The 13,597-nt window shown below is 38.8% G+C and overlaps 1 protein-coding gene across 18 annotated transcripts in view; it reads right to left on the minus strand.

The window, feature by feature from the left end:
- Window positions 1-4,334: 4,334 nt before the first annotated feature.
- Window positions 4,335-13,597, minus strand: part of EML1 (EMAP like 1) — a 131,078-nt gene continuing 121,815 nt past the window's right edge. For all 18 annotated transcript variants that reach the window (XM_069783487.1, XM_069783492.1, XM_069783490.1 and 15 more), the window contains 5 exons: window positions 13,077-13,174; window positions 12,864-12,951; window positions 12,582-12,677; window positions 6,178-6,308; window positions 4,335-5,898 (listed from right to left, as the gene is read on the minus strand). In XM_069783487.1, the coding sequence (XP_069639588.1) occupies window positions 5,773-5,898; window positions 6,178-6,308; window positions 12,582-12,677; window positions 12,864-12,951; window positions 13,077-13,174 (539 nt within the window). In that variant the 3' untranslated portion in view covers window positions 4,335-5,772. The remainder of the gene's footprint in view (window positions 5,899-6,177; window positions 6,309-12,581; window positions 12,678-12,863; window positions 12,952-13,076; window positions 13,175-13,597) is intronic.

Here is a 13,597-nt window from a genome sequence, read left to right on the forward strand (position 1 = left end):
CAAACGTAGCTCGCATAGTGCTGATAGCCAGACTCCACAGAGCAGCTGAATTTGCTTCCCTCTGGCTACATGTTTATTCTAGGCAATTCCGTGGGTCAGATTTTAAAAACGTTCATCTCTTAGAAGCTTGTGCTAAAAACCCGTTCACTTGCACGGAGACCCAGAAAACGGGTCACCATTCTAGCAGTTATAACCTCAGCACCTCAGACTAGACCCAAACAGGCAGCCTTTAAGGTACAAATATGTCCACTACAAATGAATGGAAATGTCTAAATTAATTTAATGTAGTTTGTAGATAGCCAAAAGATAGTAAAACCAAACCTGCGCTAAGTTGGGACTGTGGAGGTGGTGGGGAGGAACCACTTTTCACGGAGTCCAAGACCTGAAGCGTTCCTACCAACACGGACAAAAAGCAAGGTCCAGGGAAGCGCCTACAGGGTCTGGTGACACTAACAGCGTAGTGGCTCTGTTGAAGGGAGGCACCTTCCCGCACTTCCACATTTGGCACGAGACCAAGGGGAACCCACAACGCTGTGAAACTTCCTGACTGACAAAGGTATCCCGACCGGCTTCCACAGATGAGCCCGTCGGTATCACCACTGACACAAACAAGGCCTACCGAACTTAGTGCTGGATGGCAGCTTTGGCCGAACTGTCATCAATACCTCCATGTAAACTACCACTTCGACTTCTACAATTATTTAATGAACTCAGGGGGCAAAGTTGTTCCATTAAGAAAAATGAAATTGCTGCAGAAGTGCATGACTAAGGAGAAACATAAATCTCTCCCAGCAAGAGCATGAACCACTGATGTTCTCACTCATCCGGCAGCCAGCAGCCTCCGTCCAGGAGCAGACAGATCTGGGCGCGATTCTGTCCTTCCCCTCAGGAGTCGGTTCCTCATCTCCCACCTTTTGGGCTAGGAGATGCTCTGGGGCTTGGGGCATCTCTTCTGAAGGGCAGCCCGCTGCAGCCAGAGCGGCATGGCAGCGATCAGACCGCTCCAGCATGGCTATGAATCCCAGCCAGTAATGGAAGAAAAAGATTTCTGTTTAGGCTTCTCATAAGTCTGTTTTTTCACTAGTAATTAAAGTGACATTTTCCCTGCCATCTGTAGGATTTTTGAGGATGCATTCCAGTGATCTGTCAACAGCCCTAGTTCCAGGGACAGAGGAGAAAACACAACAAAAAGACTGCCTGCTTCTCTGAGCAGAACCTGAAGAAATGAAAAATACCAACCCTTGCAAAAAAGGCGTCTGTTTGCCCTTGCAAGCTCTTGTCATATGAGTATTTTTGAAGGGAAATAATATCCTCTAATATTAATTCTTTTGAAGAATAAGTTTCATCCAAACATTTCACAGAGGAAATATGACCTTGTATTAATTAACCTTGTATTAATTATAATAGTAAAAAAACCATTTTAACAAAATTGATTTGCTTCATGAGAGGATTTTAATCCTTTAAAATGGTGGGGTTTTTTTAATTCACTAGCATTGAAAAACTATTTACTTTCTCTTACACTTATCTCCTTTCTTTGCTGTTTTTACTTTTTTTTTTTAATACAGTGACTGATTTTTGTGAAGCTCATCTGTTGGAAATTGTTAATACCTGTCACGTTTCAAAAACCTGTCCAAACCAAGCACTAGGAAAAGTATCTATGTAACAATCACCTTTCAGGTAGTAATTCAAACAGCACATAGAGAATTAAGTTGAAAAAAGCTGTAGGTTTCATATCATATGAATATGTATCCTCTATATGAAAACACACAGGAGAGGTAAACAAAATAATGAAAAGCCTCTACGTGAAAATGGGCTGATGATCCTAAAAAACAGATTGAGTCTGTGTTTGTTTTATAAGTGTATAGAAGGAGGAAGAAGCCTTTTGAAAGCATAGGTATTGTTTCTGAATAATTTAAGACTTAGGGAATAGATATTATCTACTTCAGTAGCTAATCACTTTAAATATCCTGACACAGAAATGTCACCTGAATATATACATGCTCATCATTTTGGGCAAATATGAGAGCCATACTGTTGTAGTGAGTGTAGGATCACAAAATCCCATTGCTAAATGCCATACAACAATAGAGAAAAAAAATCTCTACCCTAAAAATATTTTAAAATCTAAGTATGTGATATAGATTACAGGGCTGCCCACAGACAAACGGAGGACAACTGAGAAACGACAAGAGAGCGTTGATCCCCTCGCTACGCTCAGGCAAGGCAGGCAGGAGGGCAGGGCAGGGAGGAAGGGGCTAAAAGCAGATGCAGCCACCGATACTGACAAGTGCAAGTCAAAGGAGGAGCATGGATACAGATACAGTAAGAAACCAGGAACTCAGCCCCAAAACGATCAGAGAGGTAGTCAGGGCCACTGGTTCTATAAGCAGTTAAGGCAGCAACATGTGCCAGTAAGGGCTAAGATTGATGCAGTCCTGGAAGCTGAAGTCACAGAAGAGCAACGCTAAAAACGAAGGGAGGAAAAGGAAGAAACAGGAATTAAAACTGAAGAAAGTTGAAAGGGAATAGCTGAATACGTGGTAGACAACAGCAATACACAAGAGCCACGAAGAGATGAGTCTCTTCTTTGAGCAGCACTACACCTGCTGCAGCCAAGGGGAGGGAAGGAGCAGGAGCAGAAGCCTGGCCCTGTCTCCAGCCAAGGCCTTGAGAACCAGCCCTACGCTACATGGAAGGGCAGGAAAGGACAACTGCAGAGAGAGTATCAGGTGAAGGAATCGGATGCAAGAGTCCCAGGTGCTGCTGAGGGAACGAAATACGCAAAGTTCAGGAATAACTTTCCTTCCTTTTTTTTTTTCTTTTTTTTTTTTTTCTTTTAAAGCAAAAAAGAGGACACTCCTGAGAAAAAAAATAAATGCAAGAACCAAGGAACAAGGGTGGAAGTGGGGAGAGCTGAAGATTATATATAACAATGGCAAAATTGTGTAGAATTTCCTGGATAAAGAAAGAAGAATCACTTTAACAGTCGTCAAATGGATATTTGGCTCAAGACATTACCCACCATTTGCCAATTCAGCTAATACGCTTATCAGGATTTCATAGAGGAACAAAGACACATTTAACAGCAAAAGTTAGAAACGGAGGAGCAGCAGAGGCACAGATGGGATGGGATTGTTGAAAATCCCCTTTGATCAGTAACCCTAGGGATGAACTTGCAGGATTCCTCATCTATTTCTTGTAAGGGATAATAGTTTAAAATGAAGAAAGGGATCACAAATACATTATTACATCCCAACAGTAGCACCATGGGAGAAGGATGAAAAGGGAATGAGCCAACCCAATTTGCAGCTCCTGTTTTCTCTGTTGCAAGTAATGACAAATCACCTACAATTCTGAAAGCAGAAAACCTGAAAGTACCCCATCTGCAAAAGCAAAAAAAAAATTAATAAACAGAAGGTATCGTGGCATAATCAAGTATCCAGACAAGATGAGAACCTGTCACTTGTGTATTACAACCTCTTAGGATTGGATTAACCCTAGAAAGGGTAGGGATATTATGCCTTAGTTTCACACACTTCAAGCACAGGGAGATTGACATCGCCATCAAAAGAAGTTGTTCCAGTGCTCCTCTGTCCATTTATTTTCTTCTCCACGTTGCTCCTTCCTCTGTACAAGCTCAGTACAAGCACTCATACAGCTGCACAGCTAATTCAGATGAGGAAACGGGTCTTCTGTTTTGTAGTAGTTGGGTTTTGCTTGCTTGGCCTTTTTTTTTTTTCCTCTTCCCTGAATTGATTTTAACCTGGGTCCATCCCCCAGTGGGTTCTCCCTGTGGCCACAATAACTCTTGTGCTGCTGCACGGGATGGGAACAAGAGCTGGGGGCAAGACCTCTTCCTTCAGTGACAGTGCTAGATAACGTCAGCTTAAAGTGACCCTGAAACCCTGGCCTTCAAAAGTCTTGCCTGAGGACAAGTTCCTAACACAGAGAAATTGTCAGGAGCTCCTGCCACGAGCACAACCCTGCGCAGTAGAATGACATTCCTCCACCAGCCGAGAGCTCAGAAATAAGTGACATGTACTAGGAGCCAGAACCAAGGCAGTTTGTAGATGAAAGCATGTGGCATGCCCTTCTTCCCTGCCATGAAGCTGGAGTTTCACTCTCTAGGTGTGCATTAGGGATCACATTTCCAGGGTCATGCTCACGCATGAAATTATGTACCCCCAAATCAGTATTTTATTCCCAAATATTTTCAAGTGCAGCTCTAATCGAGAAATCACAAACGTGTGTCGTTAAGTAAAAGTCTGTCTCTTCTATAGGTATTTCATGTTGAAACAAAGATATTTTACTAAACAGGAAGAATACATTGAAAATTCACTTTAATACATGTTTATTGGTGTCCTGCACTTTCAGTGTAGGAGGTTGGAGATGTAATAAAAAAGTTTCAAAATTTATTGATTCCATTTCATTTAAATCACTCTAAACAACCAGTGCTTTAGAGTTCAGAGAATTAACGTTTACTGTCCATTACAAGCAAAATTTTAATATTACCTTTTTCAAGTCGGCTTAGAACTCGTCTCCTTAAAATTCTTCGGATACATTCCTCAAAGTAAACAATGCATTTCAATCTGTGTCACAATCAACATTGATAAGGCCTTCTTAACCATTTTATACCACCTCCACTATTACTTAATTGCAAAACACAATCTTATTTCATACTATAAATATCCATCCATGCACAAAACACAGAGGCCAGAAGTTACACATTAATATCTCATGTAGGCTTCCAAGACTTCCTTTACCCTCTGCAGGTTTATGGTACACTTAAAAAGATATCTTTAGACTTGGTCTACTTGGTCTTAAAATACAAATATACAATATCCATAAGCATAAAAAAGTAAAGCTAGATTGCCTTACCATTTGTTATGAACTGCTAAAATCTTATACATGTACAATATAGCATCATGCTGATTAATATACATATTAGTTAAATATATCAATCAATAATGGGGATGTGGCCAAGCTTTTTTGTTTTGTTTTCAAAAAGAAATTGTTCATATACAAATAAAAAGATTTTTAATTTAAACTTATATGGAATACCTGAACCACATAGACATCTGTAAACCCTGCTGAGATACTCAGGTCAAACTGGGGCATAACCTGCTGATTCACTTGAATGGGAACACAACTCCTCACAGGTGATACCCAAGGTATGCTATTCCCAAGAGAATGCAAATTTACCAGCATTCACATTTTCAGGTCTAGAACACTAATTTTTGCATCTTACATCTCGGTTTATACTTTTTGTACCTACTCATTATCCTCCATCAGAAACAATTCGGTACCTTGACACTGTCATAGATTTTTCTAAATAAGTAGATATACAGTACAAAGTGTAGATAGTGAAACAAGTAAGCACATATATACAGTCTTTGAAAGGCATTTTTGTGACCATTTTAGCAGTGTTTATAGAAAACATTTAAGATAGTCACATTCCGCTGATACCACTGTATTGCAAACTGTCAAGCCACATTTCTTATATTAAACTTGTACTGCATTGTATATCGTACAACAGAAGAGAAAACAATCATTCTTAAGGTGTGACACAATGAAAAAAAAAAAAAAATCACTAGACTGAGTAAGGTAACCAGCACAGGGCTTAATTTTCCTGAGGTTTGTAAGAATTTTTTAAACAAAAATCACAGTGACCAGGCTAAACTGCAAACATACTGTTAAGTTTTAAATATACAGTTTATACATAAGTTCTGTGCATGGTCGACTCAACTGTGTATGTTCACACTGATGTTTCCTTTAAATGACTCGCCACTGCATAATACTTGTATCTTTTCCGCCTGTGGAGATGAGATGGGTGTCTTCACAGAGAAAATCTACATTAGTTACATGACTACTGTGTCCACCGTACACATGGCTTGGAGCCTAGAAAACACCATATTAGTGAGAATATAAACTGTCATAAAAACATATCGTTATAAAATTCATGCAACAATGAAACTAAGGCATCACATCATTCTCTTAAAGTATTTTAATATTAAATTAAATTTTAAATGTAACTGTAGTCTGCATCAACTTTAAGTAAATTCCTTAGGCATATACATATTCCTATTCTTCCTATTCATTTTTTTTTTTGTACACAGGAAAACAACATTTAAGGCATTTGTGCAAGTTACAAGAGTAAATGTATTTGAAATACCTTACCCTAAACTGTGAACATGGATATGAGAAGAGATGTACTTTGCCAAAATCATCCCCTGTTGATAGCAGTTTTCTCCCATGTGATCGACAGACAGCGTTGATATCTGTTCCATCTGAACCTTCAGGCCATACACCTGAAACACAGAGCAACTAATTAAAGGTTTTTATAATGGAAATAAAAGTGACAGCTTAAGTTTTTGTTAAAATATTAAGAAAGCATTACTTGTTTAAAGAAAAGAAAAAAGATAAAACTATAAAAATAACTGCAGCTGAGTCAGTATGTGTACTTCAGCACCAGCAAAAGACCCGATCCTAATAGGAAATCAAGCACATAAACAAATACTTTATTTCCTCTAGTCAGCAAAGTGCTTTTTACTCTGAAAAAAAAGAATCCTGCTGAAGTACAGTCACGTGTCTGAGCCTAAAAGTTTTCATATGGTTATGTAGAAAAATAACAGTTACTGCTTTTATTTTCCCTTCTGCTTATGTATGAGCTAACATAGTTTCTTCATACTACTGTAGTCTAAAAAACTACATATGCGTGATTCAACATACTTTCTTCATATTACTAAAGTCTAAAACCTATGAAACAAGAAATAAGTTTAAAATGTTATTTAGTAATTAACAGATCCCTCAAAAAGAAACTGAATCTACTATAAATTTTTTAAATGCTTTTGTTTTACTATAACTAACTCTCCTCCTTCCTCACGTACTCTACTCGTTGCTGTTCTTGCACAAAGTGGTGTTCCAAAATTAAACTGTAGGTTCATCAATGCAAGGACCAAATCTACGCACCTGTCCTGGTTTCGGCTGGGATAGAGTTAATTTTCTTTCTGGTAGCTGGTATAGTGTTGTGTCTTGGATTCAGTATGAGAAGAATGTTGATAACACACTGATGTTTTCAGCTGTTGCTAAGTAGTGTTTATACCAAGTCAAGGATTTTCCAGCTTCTCATGCCCAGCCAGCAGGAAGGCTGGAGGGGCACAAGAAGTTGAGAGGGGACACAGGCAGGACAGCTGACCCAAACCGGCCAAAGGGGTATTCCATACCATGTGATGTCATGTCCAGTATATAAACTGGGGGGAGTTGGCCAGGGAAGCGGATCACTGCTGAGGAACTAACTGGGCATCGGTCGGCGGCTGGTGAACGCAATTGCATTGTGCATCACTTGTTTTGTATATTTCAATTCTTTTATTATTATTATTGTCATTTTATTATTATTATAATAATTATTATTTTCTTCCTTTTCTGTCCTATTAAACTGTCTTTATGTCAACTTTTTTTCAATTCTCTCCCCCATCCCACTGGGTGGTGGCAGGAGTGAGCAAGTGGCTGCGTGGTGCTTGGTTGCTGGTTGGGGTTAAACCGTGGCAGCACCACTTCTTTAAAGCCTCTGAATACTTGCCTGTAATAAACTGTAATTGTAATAAAATCCAACCACTTATTGAAATTTCAGGTTTTTGTATGCAGTACTGTGAGGGTTTTGTTATGATTTTCATAATTCAGATTTTATCTAATCCCTACTCAACATAAGTGATACCTAACTTTCAGAGACCACATAGTCAGTTGTAACGTGTGTTCTGCCATTATGATGTGGCAAAAACCCCGCCTTGTCTTGGCGTTACGATTTTCAATGGCTGTCCCTATGTCATACATCCTCTGCAGTGTCCCCCTGAAGTCCTACCACTTGAGTGCATGCTCTTCCTTCGTTGTTCTTACAGGTCAGGATGAGAGAGCTGCTACTCCCCCTGCTTGCCCTCCCATCTCCTGGAAAGATGCCTATGCCTGCGGGCAGGGCAGGCACCCTCCAGCTTCCCTTCTTTGGGCTACTGAGAACACCAAAGTGGGCATCTGCCCTGCACTGTGGAAACAGCTAGCCTTCGATCTTCATGTAATTCTTCCCAAATACAGTCTTTGCATCGTTGCACAGCAATTCAAAAGCACTAAGAGGAAGCGATTCCATGTCTTTATAAGGAATTACAAATTGTTGTAAATAAAATGAAACAGAAAGAACTGATTTGTGGACTGCCCCTAACTCTCCTGATGTGTGTGGAAACTCCTCTTAGCTAGATCAGTGACAGTAAAAAAGAAGCTTAAAGAAAAGGAAGGTGCAAAGAAGAAACACGGTAATTGCTACTCGTGGAATTATGAACACGTAGAATGAAGAGACACAGAAAAGCTGTTTTAAATAACTGCTTTGATAAAAAGGAGGCTGTATGAACATCAAATGCTAGCTGAAAAGAGGCAGAAGTCTTCTCAAGACATCACTATGACAAGCTGGAGATAACCCCTAAATGAAACAGTTTAAGAAACAAGATAGCCATTTTGAAAGGGGTAAAGGATCATATCAGGGTTTTTCTTTGAGAATGTACTCTTTCAAAATTTACTCTAGTCCCCCACTGTCAGTTTTTCTGAATATGTAAACTGAATCCCCTTCGCTGAAAAATTAGTCCATTTATTTTGCATCCTCTGCAGACATAGAGACCGTTTCCTTTCTCTCATTTAAAGATTGATGTCATGCTTCCCCCCCCCCTCTAAAATTCATTCATTACATCTCTTCTCCCAGAACAAGATTTAGATGGATAATTATTCTTGCTAGTCAGCACAGTATCTGTTGGTCCAACATGCAAAAACCAGAAGCAGCTATTCCAGCTGTGACTGAAGCAGATACTGATAAATGGATGATTACTTCACATTTTGCATGGCATCCTTTTCATTATACATCCCACTAATGCATCTGCCTTTCCTACAACAGCATAACGCCGTTGAATCACGTTCAGTTTGCATGCAAGAGTAATCTGATCTTTCTGTGCAGATCTGCTCTCTTTCCTGCTCTTCTCCATTCTGTATTTGTACAACTGGGTTCTGCTGTTCAAGTGTGTAACCTCTTATTTGTCTCCATTGAATTGCCTCCTTTTTTCATACCATTCCTCTATTTCTCAAGACAACTTGCTAATCCTGCAGCTTCATGCCACCTACAAATTATACACGCTGTTTTATCATCCATGCTATCAATAAATACATTCAAACAAACATAATATTCAGTGTACAGTCTTCTAGTCAGTTTTGAACTCAACCAGTCTGAGCTCTGCTTTGCTTGCAATGTTGTTAGGCTTTGCACAGAATCTTAGATTTCTTCTGTTCCTGTCCTTCACCTCAAACACTAATTTTTCCAAAACTGGGCATGGGATATGAACCGATGCCTTCATTGTGTATACAGAGCATATGGCTCTTGCAAGAGCATACAGATCAGTAAGTGTTTTAAAGTCTTTAGTTCTTCATATTTACATGTGTTTGTATCACTAAAATATCCTCCCTTGAACACGCTTCTTTACATGCTGCTGATTTTCAGTTGAATCATCTCTAAACACTTCCAGGCTGGCTAATCTGTTCCCATGCTTGAAGACAGGTGTTCAACAGATCAATGTTCCACTTCTCCCCTGTATTGGTTATGTTGATCTGCGAGTGCTATGCATACTATTTGTGATTGTTATGTGATTCTACTAGAGTCAGAAAATATCCCTAGTTTCAGTCAGCCAGTAGCTGCTGAAAAATCAATATAGTAGAAGCATCATGGCCTTGATGATGTGATTGCTTCTTCTGTGTCCAGTGGGGCAATCCCAGCAAGCATTTGAAGACTGTTCATACCGGCTGCTCTAAGGCCCCAAAGAACTGAAAAGTAGAGTGACTTCCAACATTACCAGACTGGTTTCCAATTTATAATTTATGAGCTTCTTCAGTGTATTATTCTAGCCACTAACTTTGCAATTTATCCTCTTCATATGGGCTCTAAAGGTAAACATATGATTCTGTGGATACTGCATTCATAATTCTCCATTTGTCCAGAACTTTTCCTGTTCTCTGTGAAGTCCTGAAAATAAGTACTAAGTGTCTCAAGATTATGCTAGCCAGTTGTTTTTACAGATACAACAAGGTTCATTACACTCAGATACTTTGAAGATATCTGACTTCTAACTACTTTCCAATCTACTCCTTCTCTACTGAAAGCAGAGGTCTTATCCTTTCATTACTGGTACTAACTGGGTTAGCCATCAGATTGTAGTAAGTCTTCTAATAAAGACACATTAAAAAAGAAAAAAAAAGTGCCAGGTTTTTTAACACTTCAGCTTTAGCAGCATCATCTCTCCTCTCCGCATAGCAGACCAATATTGCCGTTGGCCCTTCCATTATTTCTGTACTTGTCACAAGTATGCATTTATGTTTAGGCTTTGTTTATGTGTCTCCTTGGTCCTCCGACAGCTTCTACTTTCTACATTCCTCTTCCTTGTAGGAGAGGTCAACAACAGTTTAACCAAATTTGTGTCTTGCTCCCACTCCTATCTGTCCTCTGGGCTGGCAGAGTTTGTGCGCTTCATACTATCTAAGGAACTACCAGATCTCGCCTTTTCTCCAGGTTCAGATCTTCCCTAACAGGGCTTTGGATTTTCGCAGTTTGCCTCCCTGAAGTCCATTATTTTTCTTTCACTGCTCTTTTTCCTTCCTATACTAAGGACCACACCTCCCTAATTCCACAGTCATTCCTACACAAGATGCATTCACATTCCAGCAAATTCTTTCCAACTCCCCAGAATCAAATCTGGAAGAAACTCCCCTCTAGGTGCTTATCTATTTCCTGTATCAGAAGAATTTTGAGAACTTGATGGTTAGCCACTGTACTGCAATTCCTTTCCCAAGAGACACTGGAATAATTAAAATCTCACATCCTCAGCAATCCCTGTGATTTGACTGATTCTGCTAGCTATTAAAAAAATTCCATTAATTTGATCTTTCTGGAAGAATGGGCAACAGCATAACCCTGCCACCACTAATATTCTTTTTTGCATCTATAATTATTAAGCATTATCTTTGTAACTTCCCAGTCTGAACCTAACTGTATAGCTATGAATCCTCAGCATATATGGCACCATGTTCTGTCCTTGTGCATTGCATATTCTTTCTGAGTAAGTTACAACGTTTTACTTTAAAATTCCATTCATTTGATGAACATCCTCACAATCTCTATGACATTACTAAAATGGTAATTGTGATAATTATTAAAACTAGCAGCTACTTTTATTTATTCCTCATCCTTGTTGCTTTAGCTTACAATAAATCAGTTCAGCATGGAGGACTGTAAGTATAAAAATGTATATGCAGTTTCCACAAATTCCCCATTAGCCCAGCAGATCATTTTGTTCCACAGTCTGGCTCCAAAAGCTGATCTGTTGCAAGGCAGGGGAAAAAAACCTCTCAGATGTGACACTCCTTTCCTATGACTCTCTATGCACCAAAAGCAGCCCCATATTCTAATAGCATGATATTTTGCATGAATCCAAATTATAATATCAGGAATACTCACTTAAAGTATTTAGCATCTCAGAATATCTAAACCTGAGATGCTAAATGCAAAGACTTTGCAGCTCTGTAACTGTGTGTCAGGTATACTCAAACCCCAGGAATATGTTAATATAAGGGCCTTCATCCCTCATACGAGAAACACAGTATGTCAACATGCAGCCAGTCTTCCAGGATTTCCTCCTTTTACTAAATCTGCATGTTGTAGTGATACCCAAGCACTTCTTGTCAGTTAAATTATACAAAATTTGAATGTGTCTTCCCAGCATATTGCTACTGCCATCCCATCTTTAGGCTCTAACAACATGTCCTTTCTGGCTGCCTTCAAACACATCACTGCATCTATTCCACTTGAAACATGGGTGAAAATCTTCCTTGCTTATTGCTTATACTAAACCAGACTCTTCTCTGAACTTCTACCATGGCTTTCTGTTTTACTGGGAGGACTCAAGAAATTTGAAGCTTCCTGTACTCAGCTTTTATAATGATCTGTCTAGTTCTGCATGCACTGTGGAATGAGTACAAAGCTTCAGAGTACACTGGGGAAAGCAGCTCCTTCAAAACTGGCAGAAGTCCCATGGAAACAAACTATCCTGATTTTGTTACGTTTTTCTTCTTGCATTCCTTTCACCTAATTTAACTGCTATATATTGTATCAAAATACATTATAAGTACTTAATGACGGAGACTGTCACCCATTTTGTGTTTGCACAGTAACTAGTGCAAAAGAAACTGGTCCTGGTAAGGGGATTTGGCCCAGTAACTGCTAAAAATGACGAGAAGCAGCTCTAGTGTGACAGAAAGGGCAGTATGTGATTTCTTCCTTGTCTCCCACTTATGTTGTAATTTGATTTTTGTACTTGAAGCAAGAATATTAAATAGGAGTCTTTCTGGATTGAAATAAGAGGACAGATTGTAATAAAAATGGCATAACAGAAGTGCTGTATTTTTCCCTGAAATATGAATAGTCATGTTTCATAAGAAAAAGTTGGCAATCCAAGTGTTTGTTAATAACAAGAATGGTAAGAACTTGTCAGAGTAACGACGCTTACCAAACACGTGGAATCCCAAAGTACAGGTGTAAGTGGCCCATTCTATATCTCTAGTTGTTTCAACACTCACAACTTGTTTACAAGCAGAGGGGATCCCTACAAAAGAAAAAGAACAACCACATAGTAACATTTTTAATTCTCAAATTATATAATTTTTTTATTGCACCAGATGAATTAAAACATATGGTTTATCTTGGCAGTTATATGGTCTCATTTAAATTTTAAATCTGTATTAGACTGCCTGAACTTTGCACAAAAGGACTAAATATAATTCTTACTCACAGTATAAGATTTCATAGTCTCCTGAATTAGACACAAGATACTGTGAATTAACAGACCAATCCAGATGAGTAATGAAGCTGGAATGACCCTACAAAGAGAAAAATATTCTATTAACTGCACTAACAGTATCTCTCTATGTGACAGTATTAATACAGTGCTACAAAACATACTTAAGTTGTTAATATTGAACCAGGAGGAAAGAAGGTTACTTACCGAACATTTGCCAATTCTAGTGTACTTTCTTCCATTTTCACTTACGCCATATATATAAATACAGTTGTCATGGGAACCTATTGCCAAGAAGTTTCCATCTATAAACACAAAAGTGAACTATAATTATTCCTGTAAGAAAAAACTTAGGCTAATTTTGAAAAGTTAGTGTGTCAGACAAGAGGAACTGTTCTTAAAGGCCTTGATACAGAAAAATGAAAAAATAAAATTCTGCTTTTTCTTTTTCAGTTGCATATTGATGCATGTTTCAAGATTACAAAACAGCAAGTTTACACAGCAAATATTACTGTTAAAAACACATGACACTTCTGGAAGCAGCTACAGTCCATTTAGGGCTAACCTGACTGCAATAACCTGCACAGTTAAGTCATATTTGTTTTTTTTCTTCCCACTGAAACCATATTGAACATGTGGAAGAGGGAGGAGGGGAGGGAGGGAAAAGAAAACTAGAGCTGAAGACACCACCCATTCAGTGTTGCCCATGTTTCATTGCATTTTTATTT

The sequence above is a fragment of the Haliaeetus albicilla genome, chromosome 5 (genome assembly GCF_947461875.1).
Source record: "Haliaeetus albicilla chromosome 5, bHalAlb1.1, whole genome shotgun sequence".
Lineage (NCBI taxonomy): Eukaryota > Metazoa > Chordata > Aves > Accipitriformes > Accipitridae > Haliaeetus > Haliaeetus albicilla.